General features: G+C 40.2%; 1 protein-coding gene across 1 annotated transcript; it reads right to left on the bottom strand.

The window, feature by feature from the left end:
- Window positions 1–6773: 6773 nt before the first annotated feature.
- LOC125686434 (uncharacterized) lies at window positions 6774–11832 on the bottom strand. Its single transcript, XM_048930405.1, has 2 exons — window positions 9680–11832; window positions 6774–7065 (listed from the first exon to the last, which is right to left on the bottom strand). Exon 1 carries the CDS (start codon window positions 11668–11670, stop codon window positions 10237–10239), a length of 1434 nt encoding a protein of 477 aa, XP_048786362.1. The 5' UTR covers window positions 11671–11832; the 3' UTR covers window positions 6774–7065; window positions 9680–10236.
- Window positions 11833–19905: the final 8073 nt, after the last annotated feature.

Raw genomic sequence — 19905 nt, 5'->3', positions numbered from 1 at the left:
TTTGGACAACATGAGCAATGTTACTGCTTACATTATGTAAGAAGCATCTCTTCCAGGATAGCTCCATCCGTTGGTCTGAAAGACAGAACCAGATTTGCTCAGTGGGCTCCAGTAAGTTCTTGGTTGCTGCCAAGGGCAGCAGGATAATGTGTGAGCTTCAGAGCTTTGGCTGAATTAGGGATTGGATTCATGCAGAGAAATATTAAATGGAAAACTTGTTTATAAACACTAAATAAAATGTCCTCCTGAGAGCGACCTTTGATAACTTCATATGCTTTGCAGTAGAATTGCTCTGTGACTGCTGCATGTAGAATTTTAAATTGACAAAATACAGAATTTAGTGGTAAGACACGAAAACAAAAGCCTTTGATGCTTGGCTTGTATAATGCTCTCTTATGTCCCTGTATGGGGAGCGAGGGGGGAGTAATGTCTGCTAAGTTAATGGAATTTCAAGGCCATTTTCTCAATTCCTACATAAAGGATCTATCTATGAACTTCAAAAAAAAAAAAAAAAAAAAAAAAAAAAAGCTATTATCTGTTAAAGATAACTTCAAAATGTGTTTTCATTTCTCAGTATTGAATTTCAACATAATTATTGGTCAATTATTGTTATAATTTGTTACCAGTAGGGCAAATACTCATTTGGATAACTATACCAATATGTTTGTAATTAGCGTAGACTAGGAAATAAAGCAGATTTGGAGGAAAATTGTGAAAACTCTTTTTCCCAGGTTTCATAAATACGCGTTCTTTCTCAGTTTTTTTCGAGTATCTCAATATTTCGATTGAATACTCACTGCAGGTGATAAAGAAAGATTTTTAGATTAAGAGTAATATCACGAACATGAAGATTCACAGGGATTAAAAGGGCAATTTCCCTCTGTAGCTAAGAATACATGATTATGAGAACCTTTTTTTACAAGCAAATGTGTATACAATTTATATAAACAAACAAATGTGTATACACTCACGTGAATAAAAGGTGTCATTGGCTTGTAGTGTGCTACATAAATTTGAGATTATTCAGATTCATTCCTACCTGTAGTCAAAACAGTTTTATTCATTGTATTTATAACCTGAACCAGAACTGCTATATATTGCTATTTTTTTAATATGACTGAACATGTAATGAAAACCCAGTCTGAAACTTGCTAAAATGATATTCCATGCTCTCCTGAATTGATATTATCTTTGTCTGACTTACTGACATTCTGAAAACAGGGCTTTGAAGGTACATAAAGGTGAAGAAACTTTTAAATGTGTCCAAAGTTCTGAGATAATATGGACAAGCTGTACGGAATATTTACTAAAGGGATTTGAATTTGTTACATTGAAATATATTTGAAGTTGAACATTTCCCAAGGAAATAATGGCTAAATATCACCATAATATAATGTCTTTCAAACTGAGTGAACCATTTTAATGAAAAAAAAATATATATAGTACTCTAATATTTACAAACCTGTCTTTTAGCAGAACCAGAAAATCCCTGAATCCAAAAAGTTACAGAAGGGATCTGCTGCGTAAATCAAGATCCCTTTGTCATAGACCTGCTTTTGTTTTTTTTTACCATTAGTGAATGCCTTTGTCTTGTAACTGCACTATGGTTGTACCGAATGCTATGTTCACAAACTCGTTTGCAATTCTTTGCAACTGCTACTTGGCAGAGCCTTAGCAGTGGCAGACTGAAGTATAGGAGGATCTATGGGTTGGCCACAGGCAGCCTATTCCAGCGCTTACTGGCATAGCCATTAGTATGTGTGCTCTAATGACTGATGTGGATCTTTCATGCTGAAATTGAGATGTGTGATTTGTTTATCTGCAACAGTATAGGAAACAGATAATCTGATTATTTTCTTCTGCCCTATAGATGTCTTTTTGCCTATTATATATATATATTATATATATATATATAACATATATATATAATATATATATAATATATATATATATTATATATATATATATATATATATATATAATATATATATATATATATTATATATATATATAACTATTGCCACTGCTATTTTTTTTTTTCCTAGCCTTTATTATTATTATTACTGCTGGTGATTTTGACTTTTTCTGGGCCAACCATTCTGTCTTTTCTTATCTCTTTCCACTACTCCCTGTGGCGTATTCACATTTTCTTGTACAGCAGTGCCTGCACAAAGCTCTGGCAATAGAAGTGCTCAAAAAGACAAAGATGTTAAATGCAAGATTTAAATTCATTAATTTATTTTGGAAATTTCTCCAGATATGCGTTCAAAATGGTCTTTCAGAACAACTCATATAATTCCTGTGTACAGAAGCTTTAGATATTTAGTTTTAAATTTCAGAGAAAGATAAATGCATGTGCATTTAAATGATCAGTCCATATCAGAGCTGAGGAAGGGTTCAGTACAAAACCATTTTGTATTTTGGAAGAATCTTTTTCCAGTAAATCTAAAAGTCATAGCTGAGATTTGACATCCCTTATTTATCATTTGATTTGAAAATTGGGTCTTGTTCTTAAAAGCAACGTAAAATTTCAGCTGAATAAAATATACCTGGAAGAAAGTTTTTGTTCTTCTTTGATTGTATGCATTTCTTAGTTGAAGCAGAAAATCTTAACAGTTACTGAGGTAAAAATTCCTTCTTCGTTTTCAGCAACTCCTTGGGAGACAGCAGTTTTCCACATAAGCAAGATTTGGAAAATGAACGAGCACTGTTGGGAAGTTAATAACGTATATGAATGGCAAATTCTTAATTGGAAATGTGTCTTTTGCGTAGTTGCTTCTGGAAGCAACCACTTTCATCGTATCTGTTGGTTCCAAAATCCCACTGTAACCATCTTGCTTTCAATACACCGATACCTTGAGATGTCCTGTCTGTGATTATATTAGTACTAAAATCAAATGAGGTGTAGAGGCTGTACCAGGAGGACAGTGAGGTGGGCTGAAGTCTGCTTGAACCACTGAGGTTCTAAGTGTTGTGGTCAGTCCAGGCAGAGTCCCCAGTGCTGTGCTCTAGGTGTCAGTACTGGAGATAGCACTGTGTAACTCCTTCATTCTTGACCTGGGCAATGGGGTGGAGTGCATGCTCAGTAAGTTTTCAAGTGCAAGACTGGATTGTGTAGGTGGTACACTGGATGGTTTTATTGTCCTTATGTAGCACTCTCACAGCGTGGAGAAAAATGGTCAAGCAGAAATGTCACAAAGTTCAATGGGAATTGCTAAGTCATATCTAACAGTATTTCAAAATAATGCCACCAAAATTTTGGGATTCTTAATTGAGAGTCAGTCAAAATCCTCTTCAGTAAATCATTGAACAGATTCTTAACTGGTAAATTGTTCTGAAGTAGATATAGAAAGCATGTAGGTAGAAAACTTGCTTTGGAAGGTATAAACAAATATGTCATCTCCTTTATTTACTCTGTATTTGTGAAGGGTGCTATTCAGGCGAAAGTTGCTGATACAAACCTGACCTGAATGTCTGTGCTCTCAAAGCTCATCAGCTGTGCTTACTCTCTACTTTTTGCATGTTTATCTTGATGATGAAACTACAAGACTTACGAAAGACTTAAAAAACCTATATCCCAATTTTTGGAAGTATTTTCTTGTTTGCAGATCATGCTTCAAAATCTGAAAAATGATAGCTATCATTACAAAATAAACTGTTTTATTAAAAATAAGGAAGGGCCTGACTGTCTGTCCTTGGATTCATTATTTGTGAGGCTGTATGGATACCAGTACTGGTGGCAAACTGAGGAAATGCCCATGCTGATATTTGCAATAAAGTATACATATAGCTGCAGAAAAGACTTCTGGACCTTTTGCTGCCAGTTCCACATGTGGGAAGGAAGCAATTTTATTGAAACTAAGTGATTAATGTATTGCACCTACCATAGCAAAGGAGCTGTATAAGCACACAGCACTTACGTATTTGCCTGTAAATATCTGAAATGCTTTATTTCTTGTCTGGCAGGACTTCTGTCAGCATTACAACACCAGGTGGTACTGTTCAAGAAAGTACATTGTGTTAGCAGTATCTCTCTTTATAGAGAAGGTCAATAGAAATTATTTAAAACCACTTTTTTTTTTTCTCTCCTTAAAATAAGATATATTTTGAGTGGAAACAAATTTTTTTTTTTTGGTGTTTCTGTTGATACAAGCTTAATTGATTTTTTTAATTGCTCAATATAAGTCATAGAAATTGGGTATTCTGAGTTCTGTGTCCCCAAGAAAGGGATAAGAACTTCAGGTACAGGAAAGCAAGTTGTATTTCTCTGAGTAATAGTCTGAAAGTCAGCTGATTTATAGAGGTAGACCTGTGCATAAAATTTCTGTCAGTGGGAGATTTTTCATTCTGTATTTGGACTGAGCTTATGTTGCTAACTAGTAAGTCCACAGCTGAAGAAATCCAGCTGCTCTTTCAGATAAGTTGGTGCAGAAACAGGTTGGCCAGTTCCTTTCCTTTACTCCATTTTTTGAGATCTTATTTCACACGATTCTTACTGACATTTTGACATCGCTGTACTTGGCACATTATATATATCATATATAATTCTACAATTATCATTATTTAGCTTTTTATACCTACTCTGTATTCAGTAATTTGTATATCTAGAAATATCTTTGTGTTGTTGAACATTTTCTGGCATGATGTGGAACTGCTACAGGTATAAGAAAATTGTCTGGAGGTTGTTGTTGTTGTGTTATTGAACATAACATACATCCAACACAGAGAACCCTTGAAAAGCTGACTAGATTTGACAATCAGTTAGCATACCAGTGTTAAATTATGCTAAATCGATTGGCTAAAATACACTTGGAAATTAAGATAATTATGAAATGGCCCCACATGCTGTTCATCTTGAATGTGACATGGATGTTAATTAGGAGGTGACCAGAGGAAGCTATGGTTGAAATGGCTGTGCTACTCCAATGCATGAAACATGGGCATTGCAAGGACAAAAACCTTTAGTCCTTTTTGCATTTCTTCACCTTGCTGCCTTCTAGAGCTCATGCTCAGCAAGGCTCAAGGCAGCAGGCACCATGCTGCCTTCCCTGCTTGTCAGCAGTGCTTTAGCAAAGGGTCTGTAGGGCCAGTGACAGACCTATGTCCTTTGCAGCCAATGCAGAAGAAGCTGTGAGCACCCCAGGCAGGTACTTCTCATCCACAGGATGCTTTGTCCTTCCTAAATGTTTGCTGCAAGCAAGAGCGAAAAGAGAGAAATGGTGGTCAGGCATCCGAGAAACACCCATACCTGAATGTTTGAATGTCTTTTCAGCAGGTTATTTCCCTAAGCAGGTTTTGAGGGAGCTGTTTAAATGTGGAAAAGGAATATGAGCTTGCACCAAATTTTTCTAAGTAAATCCTTTAGCAGCTGAAGAAAGATGGAGCTTTCTTCAAATTTTTTTTAGGGGACGAAATCATTGTGTTCAAGAGGAAAAATATTTTTTTCTTCAAATCAAATGATTCTTGTACAATTCATGGGTTTCTGCAACTGAACAAAATTAATAAATGACGTGGTTGTTCTCCAAGTTTTGTGGAACAGATGTAGCTCTTCTTGTCAGGAAAAAAAAAAAAAAAGCTTTTTCTTTTCCCCTGAAGCATGATGCTGCCATTCTAAGGAAAACACACAAGCAAAGAGCTCTTCCAAGAGAATCAGAGGATTTCACTGAGGAGGGACTGGGTTGGTACGGGCTTCTTTTAAATATCAGTAGTGATAATTAATAACAGCAACAGAAGAGCCCAACCTGTCCTTCAACAGTGGAAGGAAACTGTGTGTATTATCATTTGATCATGCCTCCCAAGCAGGCTTCTGACTGTCGTGGGTTGTTTCTGCTTGTTTAAATCATCCTATAGTACCAGCATGTACTCAGGAATGGCTGTCATTCTCTTCCCTTTGATTGAATTGAAATAACGAGCTTTTGGAAAGCATAGATTTAAGAATGAGTGCAAGCTGACATGAGCAGTTGGACATAGATTTTGAACAATGTGAAGTTATGGGAAGGATGCCAGAATGACATGTCTTTTGGGATGTTACTGGGCCCCTCTGTCTCTTGGATATCCCTGCTGGGCTTCAGCATGGTGCACAGCTGGGAAGCTTAATGTTACAGATTTCTGGCCCTTCTGATGTTTTTTTTCTGATGGGGATGGTGCTCAGTAGCTCAACTGAAGTGGCTATGAAAAGTGAAGCTCTTGGTTCAGTTTTTCATGCTTTATACACTGCTAAACCTGTTGGATAGCAGCCCACGTTGCTGATCAGTTCGTGGAAAGCATCACAAATTCAGACGTTTGAGGACAGTCCATCTGCAGTTCTTTGAGCTGTTTCAAATCATTGCGATGCTTAGACCACGAGCAATGAAATGCAGCACGTGCGGTGCTGATGGAGCACTCTTTGGCACAGGCTTAGGCTCCAAACTTACTGTGCATTTGCAGGCAGAGTTCAGTTATATATTTTAGCACATGCATAAACATTTCTTAGGAGAGAAGCTTGTACAAAGCAATCACAAGAATGTTTTTGGTGAAGCTTTGGGGTACGAACTGTCAGAAGGGCTCTTTAATACACAATCTATTTGTAATCTATGCATGTGAAATATATGTTTTATCACTGAAAGTGGATTAAGTTATCTTGTTTCAGCTGTTTAATTTTGGAGCTTGCGTATTTTGCTTTCCTACCTGCTGATTCTGAATGTATTTTCAACACTTAACTGGCCATAGCACAGGAGCATGTTACAGAAATGGCAGTTGTTCCTTTTTGCTCCACCATCAGCCTTGCTGATATGTGTCATGCTTTGTCTAAAGCAACCAGAGGCCTCGTCTACTACTTGATGAATAGCCTGATTCTGTTTTCTTGAGCATATGATGTGTGGCTTCTTTTTCTGATTACTTTTTGCCTGAATTTAGTTTTCCAAATGCCTCTTGATGCAGACTTCCTTTCGCTAGGTTCATCACTTGTCTGGAATGGTGCCTATGGCTGCACATGGTTGTCTTGCACTCTGTTTCCTTGGTCTCGGGACACAGCATTTGCTCCCTCTTGCACTCCAAGCTCACAGCCTTCACCACCACGCTGTTGTCCTGAAAACACAAAATAACATAAACATAACTTGGGGAAAGAGTGAAATTCAGGAGAGGTACGTTCTCTGAAACAGGTAGCTTCTTGTCACTATTTATTATTGTTGTTTATTTAGTGTCAGATACAATTTAAGTGATTGAAAGCATGGCAAAATTTATTAACTGACTGCTTCACTTGTAAATACTTTGGGAACTGCCACCTCCATACATGAGATCACAAAGTCTTTTCGTGCTGTATATCAGAATGGAACGATTTGACATGTTTAAATTACGGGTCAAAAACTGAATAAATGAAGACGCTGACTAGTCATTCTTTCTTCCTAATGAGCATTCTCTACCACAGTACTGGAGCTGCCAATTACTGGCCACTTGTTCTGGCTACTCATTAAGTATTTTTCAGCGCAAACCTCTTATGATTTGGCACATAGCCAGATCAAATTCAGATTTTCACCATGTCCAGGATAATGCTGTCACTATTTTGATAGGCATGTAAGCTGTAAGTTTCCTACATCCATAGCAAACATAGTAATATGGGCATGACAAAAGGGCATCTGCTCTTCTTGCTGCCAAGAAAATCATTGCAGAAGTGACTGAATTTGACAGTAGTAGATGAATTTCACTTTATTTAGCTTGAATTATGTCACTGAGTAAAATAGTTACTAGATATCATTCTACCCCTTAGAGCAGTTTTGGAGATGTAATGTGCAGCAGCTGTAGCCCAGTGCTGCCTCTGATTTGCTTTCAGTAGTTCACTACAGTTTGCAAAAACTGTCTCTTTAAGTATTTCAGAAAGGTTGAGGAGAACAGATTGCTCCATATGTATGTCCATTAGGACTGTGATTTTTAGATTTTTTTTCAATTTGATCTTTAGGTTGCTATACTCGGGCTGTTGTGTGGTACAGAAAGGTCAAATTAATTTTAGAGTTACTGCATTTCAGAAAACTACTGAATTTGCTTAATATTTCTCATAGCTTTCATTTGAAGCACATTGTTCATTAAAAGATTAATTCTTGTTAATTCACACCACATGAAAATGTCATAATATAATCCAGAATATTTTTCTGAATTATTTCCTAACTTCTAGCATTTATTTTTTTTTAAGATACGTAGAAATAAACACCCTTTTCTTGAGCTTAGGCAAATAAATCAGTTTATAGGAAATCCTACACTGCAAAATAAACACACTGACATTTCAGTCTTAGAACAAATATTTATCCAATGTAGCTATGTACCAACGAAGGACGTGTCTCGCTTTGGATTTGCCTTACTCCATGTGTATGTTATGCAGTGTTATATATTTGGAAGATGAATGCAGTATTTTGAGTACATGGACTCCGCATTGGGAACTATACAACTTTCACTGATTTTATTTTATGGAATCAAGCAGGGAGTTATTACAGTTTCTATTGTGCGGTCAGTAGTTCCTTGCAGAATGCCAGAACTTTGCATTCTCTAAAATATCTAGATCAGAAAGTCATCTCTTGTTGGAGATAACATATCCAACTCCTTATGTGAATGTTATCTGTATATGAAATGCTTTCATAGACAGTCATGTCCACCGTTGCACAGTCCCTCAGCCTCACTGTCTCTTTGATGCAGTGAGATATCCCAGAAGTCTTTCAGAACATTTTTTTTTCTGACCAGAGCTGAAACTTATGGTATTAGATTGGTAATGTTTAAAAAATTGCATAAGATATGAGAAACTATGTAATAATTTGTGGCATGTACCATCTTCAGCCTAGTCCTTTCTTCAATCCTTTGTATTTCCACAGTTATGCTAAACCTGTATTCTTCCAGCTACCATTTTGTTTTACCTAAAATAAGGCAAGACATTTGTGCAAGGAATAAAAAGATCATAAGGCATTCTGTCAGTTTTATTGATTTCTCCCATGAGTTTCACTGCCCTCCAGACCTCAGAAGCCCTTATTTATCCCAGAAACCTTAGAATTTACAGACTGACTTTGTTAAAGCACTGTTGAACTTTAGAATCCTCGTAAGAATGCTGGAAATCTTCAGAAAAGCCTTCTATGATATCAGCAAATATCTCCCATGAGATACCTTCCAGCACACTGGAAAGTGCTCAGCAGTGATAAAAGTGTGTGCTATTCTCATTTAGATTTCTTGCTTGGAAAACATGAAGTCTATGAAACTTTTTATTCATCCTAGTATGACATATATTATTGTTACATTTTTAGATCCGGTCAGCCAGAATGTGTGGCTTTTGAAGGTTATTTTAGATATTTTAATGATGATTCAACCATCTTTATGAAAGTGCTGTTTGTTATAGTAAACCTTTTTTGTCTGAACAAAGGTAGAAGAACTGAAGTTGTTTTCTTGGTTCGCGTGGAAGTTTTCAGTAATACTCAACCCCAAAATATCTGTTTTAGGCATTTTTATCAGAAAAGGATTCCCATCCACATTCAGTTATTACTTTGGATTTTGTGCTCTGTTTCTAGTGTGTTTGCTTAGTGCTTTCATACTTGTATAACCAAGATGTTATAATCACAATACAATTGTGTATAATCAATAGATATCAAGATGTTATAATTGCAATATAATCAAAAGAGTGAGGCAAAGCAAACAAGGATCGCAAAAGAGAATAAGTAGAAGAGCTTACCCTTGGGTTGAGCTCACTAGAAGATACCAAAGAGGAGGATCTCCAGAAGAGATCCTTCCCCTCTGGTAGCCAGCTCTTAAATAGGTCCAGGAGGGGTGGAGCCTGGCTCCCCCCCTTCCGGCAGCACAGGTGAATTGCCTTCACCTGTGCTCCTCTGGCTGACTCATGGCTCACCTCAGGTGATCAATCAGAGGTTCAGGCCGTGACTCAGCAGTTCCCATACACTCCACCCCTTCACGGCATGAACCAATGATCAGGTTAACAAAAGGGTAAGCTTTCCCTAATACAGAGATCCGGAATATCGCGACGCTTATACAATTTTATCGCGACGTATGTTGGTACAGTTCAAGACAAGTGATGATTAGTGGATGTCCATACTCTTCTATGGGCCAGTGCTCGATGATGTGCCTGGAGGCATGAGGTCCTGAGGTGCAAGTCCATTCTATGTTCCATCAGTCCCATGCAGACCATCACCGGGTGTTGTACGTGATCTGACAGCAACACTGGAACGCTTGATGGCATTTTGTTCCTTCCGGTGGTCCTGAAGGCTCACAGACTCACGGGGAGTAATACAGATGTTTTACAGGTACCAGGAGGGGAAGGTCTGCTCTCCAGGGCAAGATACAGGCCGTATTTCTGTCTTGGGTCAACACTTCCGCTTGTACTGGGGCACGTCCTGGCCGCCTGTACCACACCTTTTTGCCGGATATCTGCGGCTGCATAACGATATCAGGCACCAAAGGAGGTGTCCTGATCTGCCATAGGGACATGATGGGGGTCCCTTTAGCAATAAAGATCGGAGTGTTGACCATAATATCAGTAGGCCATGTACCTATTACTGGAGGGACTACTGAGCCTCCCACCTCCAATAGTCTCCCCCAAGGTGCAAGTAGGCCACACCACTTGGGTCCTACCTGCACCTTCCAGGGCCATTTTATTTTATGGGTACCTGGCTCTAAGTTTTCAGGGGCAGGGAGCAGAAGATTATTTTCATTACCAATTTGGGGTCTTACCTGATGATCAGTGCCCGTAATTTGGATCCTAAGCGGGGTGGCCCATGTCGTCTGCAACATTCTCAGGGCACTGGGTCTGCCATCTCGAGGTCTTTCATTCAGGTCCCGCAGGGTTTCATACAGTCTTTTTGTCCACCCCTGCAAGGACTGGGAGTCTGTCTTCAGGGCAGCCTTAAGAATACCGTTATAACGTTCGATGAGGCCTGCCCCTGTTGGATTATATGGCAGGTGGAATCGCCATTCGATGTTATTTTCTTCTGCCCAGCGCTGTATCGTTGCACCAGTAAAATGAGTCCCTTGGTCGCTCTCGATGACTTGAGGTGTCCCGTAGGCAGACATCAGTTTAGTGAGTGCCTTGATGGTATATGCCTGGTTTGCTTTCGGTACTGGATAGGCCTGCAGTAGCCCACTTGCAGTGTCGACACAGGTCAGGGCATATCTTGCCCCTTCGGAACGAGGAAGGGGCCCGATGTAATCGACCTGCCATCGCTGGAGAGGATTGTGTCCCCTAGCAAGATGGGCTGTTGTTTCGGGCAACGATCTCGGTCTCATCTTGGAGCAGGCGTCACAATCCTGGCATGCCTGGACGATATCAGATAGTTGTATGGGCAGTCCCCATGCTTTAGCAGCTGCCCACATTGTCTTTTGTCCAGCATGCCGTAGCTTCTGATGTAACAAGCAGGCGATGTTCTCAGATGGTGAATTCTCAATCCATCGAACTCGGGCCAATGTGTCGGCTTCATCGTTTCCCGGTGACTGTAGGGGCTGATGACCAGAAACATGGTAGACACGTACAGTCCTGTGTTTGACCGTATTCCATATATCTAACCACATGTCTTTGCCCCAGATCGGTCGGGCGTGGATAGTCCATTCCTGGGTGACCCACTGTGCAATCCAGAGAGTGAGCCCCCGGTACACAGCCCAACTATCTGTGCAGATGTTCAGGATACCATCACCGGGTTCCTTGGTTATAACCATCCACACGGCTCGCAGTTCTGCCCATTGGCTGCTCTGACCATCCCCCTCATCGAACCAGATTGTCTCGGTGGAAGGATGGTATGCTATTGCTCTCCACTTGCTCGGGTTGCCCTTGCTGGACCCATCTGTGTACCAGGCATCTTCAGGGATAGGATATTTTCCCTCCTGAACAGGACTCTTCTCTGGTGGAGCAACCAGTATTTCTTCTGGTGCATCACTGTGATACGTAACTGGGCCTAGGATCTTCTGAAGTTCTTCTTTCAAGGGGGATGAAGACAGACTGCTCCTTTGGCTGAGATAGGCAACCCATCGTGCCACTGTTTGTGCTTGGGCCACCCCTGTCTTAGGAAGGTGGGTCAGATCCTTCACCCACCCCTGAATTGGCAGAGTGGTCTTGACTATAACTGCAGCTGTCTGAGTTATTGGCTCTACTGCCTGTAATGCCGAATAGGCAGCCAATAACTGTTTTTCAATCATACTGTATCTTTCTTCTGCTCCGTGCCAAACCTGAGACCAGAAACCAATGGGGGTCCGAACAGAACTCTGGCGCTGCCACAGGCCCCAACCGAAGCCGTCTTGAGTAACATGAACATCCAACTCGGCTGGGAGGGTAGGATCGAATATACCCAATGCCTGAGCTTGTTTAACTGCCAGTTTTGCTTGTTGGAAAGCATCCTGTTCGGTTTTCCCCCAGTCCCATAGCTGCCCCTTTTTTGTGAGTCTGTATAGTGGCCTTAGCAGCTGCTCTAGGTGAGGTATAAAGGAACGCCAATAACCCAATATACCTAGAAACTCTTGCAGCTGCTTTGATGTTGTAGGGACTGGAAATGCCTGAACCTTATCTATAACAGCACTGGGTAGCACTTTGGTCTTTCCTGACCAAACCACCCCCAGGAATTTTACAGACAGGCCTGGACCTTGCACCTTTTGGGGATTTATAGCCCATCCCCTTTGTTGCAAATAGGCAGTTAATGAATCAGCTGCCTGTCCTACTACCTCCAGTGAGTCGGATGTCAACAGGAGATCATCAATATAATGATATAGGTTAACATCATCAGGTTTTCTCCAGTCAGCCAGGTCACGCGCCACTAGATTATGACAATACGTTGGTGAATGCACGTACCCCTGTGGCAGGACCTGAAAGGTCCACTGCCTGCCTCCCCACGTAAACGCAAACTGATCTTGCGATTCCTCAGCAATTGGGATACTGAAGAATGCATTTGCTAGATCTAGGACACAATGATAGGTTTTTATCTCCCTACTCAATGTGTCCATTAGGGAAGCAATATTGGGTACGGCCGCATGAATAGGCGGCGTGACCTTATTTAATTCTCTGTAATCTACTGTCATCCTCCATGTGCCATCCGACTTTCGCACCGGCCATATGGGGGAGTTATACGGGCTGTGTGCAGGTCTTATAATGCCCACTTTTTCTAATTCCTGCACCGTTCTCTATATTTCATCTTGCCCACCCGGAAGTCTATACTGTCTAACATTAGTAATCCGGCGCGGTTTCGGCAGGCAAACAGGCTCATGTTTCGCATGGCCTCTTAATATTGCCTGCACCGCCCGGATACTGATACATCTTTGTCGAAGTCTGAACTCTCCCACAGTTGTTTGGAGAGCCAGACCCCATAGAATGTCTATGCCCAGGATGTATTCTTGGACTGGGGCAATAGACACCTTGTACTCCCGGGGTGGGAGACGCCCAACCCCCAATTTCAACCATGTTTGGGTGACAGGAATAGTCTGTCCCCCAAAACCACCAATCATCACTCTGTCGCCATGAAATTTTCCCGGATCTCCATAGATAATTGATGTTTCTGCTCCAGTATCTACTAGTGCCATCACTCTCTGAATATTTTTTCGGGACCAATAAATCATTAATTCTACATAGGGCCTCCGGTCCCGTCTGGAGGCCCTACGGGGACTAACACCCCTTGTCACTGCATGAATTGTGCTAGGGCCAGTTCTTTTGCTTCTGATGGCTCAGGCATTGTGGCCCGAGACACCTGAGGTGGCTTCTTTTTCCTGTTAGGAATAATAAAATCTTCTAGGTTCCATGTTGTTGTTGGAACCCTCTCTATAGCTCTTACCCTTGATTTCTTAGGGTAGCTCTGGAATTTTTGATTGTCCTTTAGTTGTCTCCAGAGCTGGAGAAGGACGTGGTTGGGCTGGCGGTCGATCTTAGCAAATTGGACCCCAGTCTGAATTAAATCATTAAACATTTGTTTTCGGGATACCCTTATGGGTCCCGATCGAGGAGCTCGAGTAGCCGGCATTCTGGTTTTATTTACCGGCAGGACCTCTGCTTCCTCCAAAAACCGAATATTGCGCCTAGTCCGCAGGCGTTCTGTTTCTCCCAAATCGGCAACTAACTGGGCAGCCTGCTGGACTACGGCTTCTGATGCTACAAGGGGATTTAATATCGAAACTAGGGTGCTGTACAGATGGGAGGGAGCTTGCTGTAGAATTAAATCTCTCATCCCTGCTGAAAATTTAACCATATCAGGGCCATCAAATGTATCTTCATAAATGGCCTCTCTTACACCCAGTTCATGGATATAGTTTTGAAGGTCCTCCATGGAGGACCACATACCTGTATGTAACGGTATGTCTGATGTATTCGGCCATACCATACGGCAGGCCGCCATTAACCATTCTAGTATGGAATGGTTTTCATCACGATATTGATTGCCCACGTATAACCTTTGCCTGAGAGCAGGATGGACAGTCATGGTGGCCAACTTAGATATTTCTGGGCCATTCACCACGACACTTTCTGCCCCAGAATCCCACAGTCTCAATAACCAAGCCGGCACACTTTCTCTGGGCTTCTGCCGAAATCGTTGTACTAAGTCCATTAATTCTGTTGCCGTGTATGGCCGAGCTGTCACATGTAAATGAGTCTGGGCAGGGGGCCATTGATCAGGCGGCACCCCTGCCGGTCTGTCCTGTACTTTTTTTGTTTTTTGGGTTATCACAGGACGGACCTCCAATGGATCAGTTTGAATTGGACATTCAAGGTCTGATTTGGATTTCTTGTTGTCCTGATCAACGAAGTCTGTTGATTCAGGAGCCTGGTCATCATTTATTGAAATATTACGAATTTGGCTTACAGAAAGATGTAGAATTGGCTTCTTCCCCGTTAAAACGCCAAGTTCATGCTCCAACTTTTCAATGCCATCTTTCAAAAGCTGATTTTCGGTTTCTAAAGTATTATTTCTTGAGTCCACATGATTTAAAGCGGTTAATAATGGCCATGCCACCATGGAGGCAGCCAATTGTCTTTCTTTGGTAATGAGAATGTCCTTGCCAAGTCCTTGAAAATAGTCTGCCATGCGATATGGGGAGAGATTGCCCATAACACGTAAGGGACCCCATTTTTCAATGATGGCAGCTAACTCGTAATAGGGCGATCCCTCAAATCCTGGGATCTGCCCTGGAATCATTTTCTCTAGGGGAGTATTGTTCTCCCCCTTGACCCATTTATAGAAATTCCACAGGAAAGACATGATGTTAATTTCAGTATATTCAGCCTGCCTGGCTTGCCAAGTGTATAACCAAGATGTTATAATCACAATACAATTGCGTATAATCAATAGATATCAAGATGTTATAATTGCAATATAATCAAAAGAGTAAGGCAAAGCAAACAAGGATCGCAAAAGAGAATAAGTAGAAGAGCTTACCCTTGGGTTGAGCTCACTAGAAGATACCAAAGAGGAGGATCTCCAGAAGAGATCCTTCTCCTCTGGTAGCGAGCTCTTAAATAGGTCCAGGAGGGGTGGAGCCTGGCTCCCCCCCTTCCGGCAGCACAGGTGAATTGCCTTCACCTGTGCTCCTCTGGCTGACTCATGGCTCACCTCAGGTGATCAATCAGAGGTTCAGGCCGTGACTCAGCAGTTCCCATACACATACTCCTTTACTTTAGGGATTCATAATAGTCTGCTGGGTTTCCTGGTTTATTAATAATTGTGGTTTTCCTTGGTTCTGTTATATTAGACCAAAGGGCTAGAGGACAAATTAAAGACAACTGTTATACCAGTTTCAAGAAGTTTAAATGGATCTAAAGGAGGGAAATAAGACAGACTGATTTTGAGAGACTTACCTCTAGTGATAAATCAAGCTGTGAAAGGCAGATATGTGTACAAAGCCAGATAGAGAAGTGCCAAAGATTTTGTACTTAATTAAGCTTATAATCAATTATTATTTCTGTCTGTATGAATGACAGCACAGTTGGCAAAAACTTACCTATGAAATGCTGTTCTCCCATTAATTTTCTTAAGAATATAGTCTGTTTGGAAAATAAGCTATTGAAATATTAAATATTTTAACATGTAATAGAAACCTACTTAATGTATTCTCTTTTATCGTGCCATGCATTTCTCACATATTTTTAGTCCATAACCTTTTCTAATCTTTTTTGTTCTAATATCCGTATACATCAGTACAGGTTGGAGGCTGACCTGCTGCAGAGGAGCTGTGTGTACCTTGGGGGGGTCCTTGTGGGCGACATATTGGCCATAAGGCAGCAGCGTGCCCTTATGGTCAGGAAGGCCAATGGTGCCCTGGGCTGCATTAAAAAGGATCAGGGAGGTGATCTTCACCTTGTACTTTGCCTTGGTGAGGCCAACGCACACTTGTGTCTAGTTCTGGGTTCCTCAGTTCCAAAGAGATAATGGATCATCTAGAGAGAGACCAGCAAAGGGCCATAAAAATGTATAGGGGCCTGGAACTTCTCCTGTAACAGGAAAGGCTGAGTGTCTCGGGGCTGTTTAGTGTGAAGGAAATGCTCGTAACTATTTATTGCCTGAAGTTATAGAGTCAAATGGGCAGAGCCAAGCTCTTTTGATAGTATTCGGGGACAATGGACACAAACTGGAATACTGGAAGTTCTATACAGACACAAGGAAGAACTACTTCAGTCAGAGTGATGGAGATCTCTAAAGATCTCTTTCTACCCCTACAACTCTGTGGTTCTGTGATCTCTTTTCATATGTGCTCCCTTACTTGGAGGGGCTTGTGTTCTTTTCCTTTTATTATTTTATTATTTATTTTATTATTATATTTATTTATTAATTTATTCATTCATTGGCCCTCAAACATGGCCTAAACATTTTCAGGTTCACTTAAGGAAACTGAGGATAGGCTGAAATTAATATGGGAATATGAGGGGAACTGCAGGAAAATTAACTGAGCTTAAGAAATGTTGCTAAATAGGAAGCATCAAGTAAATGAACCTTCAGGGACCATTGCAGACCATAGTTCAACTGGAAACTGTCAGTGTTCTAAGACAAAAAGATGATTCTGAACATCCCAGGAAAGAAGTACACAAAAATAAGATATTTTTCAATTCACTCCTAAATAAAACAAGGTAGAAGCCAAGTTTGGCTGACTCAATTAGGGGAATGCAGTAAGGATCAGAACTGTGTAATAAAAGAGCATTTGAAAAGGGAGGCACAATGTGTACAATTAACGTTAATTGTTAATTAATGTACAATTAACCTCTAAATAAAAAAATATATATATATACCAATGAAAAGAATTAACGAATTTCAACCTATGTTGAGGGAACACTTCAGGGTTTGCTTATGATTTCATTTTGATTCACCTAATGTTATTTTTCCAATGTGAATAGTGGAACAAGGAGATAAATGAAGCCAAGGGACTGGTAGGTGGCATCTTAATTTGTGAAATTTTCTTCTATGAGTTCTGTCATTAATTATATTTGGAGGAAAACAAAATAGAAAAAAATCAGTCTGGATGACAAATGTGTTTATTTTTTCAGAAAAACAGTGTGCTTTCCACATTACCATAAAACTGAAATGATAGTGTATTTCAGTGTGAAATACTACAGTTCCATAACTTTAGTTTACTTGCTTGCATCTCAAAACCATTCAGGTTTCCCTTAAAGTATTACATTTCTAAGCATTCATGCCATTTCAGCTTGATAGAATGCATTTCTCTAGATCTTATTCATTTTCTTCCTGCTCGGAAACAGAATTCCAAAGGTGCCCAATTATTTCTCTTGAGAAAGAAACCAAAGGAATATTCTTTATGCCGTAATGATCATATAAAGACAACGGGATAGGTTAGTACTCTTCCTTCCAGCTTCAATTCTTGCCAGTGCAGAACTGTTTTGTAAAACCTGCAGCTTTCCTTCAAATCCCAAGTGGCAGACTTCCCTCTTAAGCTTTGTGGATCTCATTCCATAGTTCAGTTCATGCTGTGAGGTACTTGAAGCTATGATATCCCTTACCATGCATTTCCTTTTTTTCTTTGTTTAAACTTTCCGTAGATTCACCTGCTTGGAAGACTTTCTACTTTAAACATAGAAGGGAAAACAGAAGCCACACTTCTATCTTCAGATCTGCTCCCTAAAACAGAATTTTAGTTACAGATTTATTTTGCAATGTTAGTCTTTTTTTTTCTTTGATATTATGTTGATGATGTGGGAGAGCAAAGCCAGGAAGGTCACCTTGAGTGTGGTATAATTTATTTTTAAAAAATTGTGAGGAATTTGTCAAATTGCAGCTTGAAGCCTGGACCTGCCTGCAGTTCTCTGTGATAGTAGTGAACGTGACCAGCTGTTTACACAAATACCCCCGCAACCAACGCAGGGCTCTGTTCTGCTCTATTTAGCTCACAACGATACTGCTGTTGAGGTAGTAACCTGACAACAGAATGTGCTGCTGCTGCTCCACTGCCAGCAACCCCAGGAACAATATTAAAATCACTTGGAGCCTCTCTACAGAGAGGCCTTTCTGCACGTCATGAATTTCTTTCCATGTTATGCAATGCTCAGAAATTGTGCCTATGCTAACAAGCAGTTTATCCCAGCACTTCTGCCAGAAAGTGTTCAACACTTTATTAATTTAATTTCCCAACTAAATTTATTCTGCATAATTACAAGTAATAATTTCATCATCTATTTGTCAGCTGCATATACTATTAATAATTTTCCTGAAAAATTTAGGCTTAAATGACACAACAAAGAAATGTTTGCCAGCAGAGGCTAAATCCCTGTGTTGTAATCCATCACTCAAAATGTTGGCAAAGGTGATGTTTGCATTAGAGGCTGAGCAGCACCAGGATGTTCAAAGGTAATATGCCTGTTAGTACTGAAGTTCAATAGGAAAACTAAGTTTATTATGTGATAGTTCAGATTTTCTCCACTACTTCTTCATAGAAAAACACCAGACTGGAGAGTGCTGAGATGAAAACCACCCACAACTTATGAACATTTCTGGGCCCTTTCTAATCTTTGTACTGTATTCAGTGAGACCAGTAAGAAAAAGAAGAATATTTGCTATACCTCCAGATCCAGGTTGATGTCATTTTTGCTGTTGGTTGTTTTGTTGCTTTTTTTTTTTTTTTTTTTTTTTTTAGAGTTCTGTTTTGTTTGGTTGTTTGGTTTTTTTTTTTTTTTTATCTAAACAAGAGTTTCCAAGAGACTTGTTCGAATTACAATATGAAATGGAGATACGAACGGCTCCTGCTTGAAAAGCATAAGCATTAATGCAGTTGTCACAGTTCATGGCTTCCTCCCACAACAAAAGCATATTGTCAGGGAGCTGTTTAAGAGAATATGGAGGCCTGATGACTTTTCAGGTTGCTGACTATGTAGACAACAACCAAACACAGAATAACCTAGATACAACAAAATCTGAATAGATAGCATAATACAAGGAAAGCAGTGAAAAGATGGAGAGGGAAAGAGATATTATTTAGTACAGAATGAGGAGGTCTCAAGGCTATTGCTGACCTAGCCTGGAAATACTGTGGTGCAGCTGCACGATATGCACCTCTGTTGTCCCTGGTCCCAGTGAAATTTGCAAAGGATGAGCAGTGGTTTCTTGCTGTGAGATACGTGAAGGAGCCTCCACAACCTAATGCAGGATGACACTGAATTGCTTGCAGAGCTGTTACTGTGTTCATGGATAACTGATATTAGACTGCAGTTTTGCTATATTATCATACTCATCAAGAAGGTACAGTTTGAATTGCAAACAATTTGTGAGACATCTCCTACTTTATCCTAAACCTTTTCTCATTTATTGTATCCCCCCTTTAAAAGAATCAGTTTCAAGCTAAGATTTCTTCTTGGTCACCGACTGTTGTTTGATTTTTCAGTGAGAAAATTTTCTTCACTCTTTTCTGTGTGATTTTCCATTATCTGCATTTTTGTCAAGGAAATAAGCAGCAACTACAATTGAACATTTGCAATAGGTT

This window comes from Lagopus muta, chromosome W (assembly GCF_023343835.1).
Source record: "Lagopus muta isolate bLagMut1 chromosome W, bLagMut1 primary, whole genome shotgun sequence".
NCBI lineage: Eukaryota > Metazoa > Chordata > Aves > Galliformes > Phasianidae > Lagopus > Lagopus muta.
The sequence above is the reverse complement of the archived record's forward strand: the minus strand, read 5'-3'. Positions and strand labels throughout refer to the sequence as shown.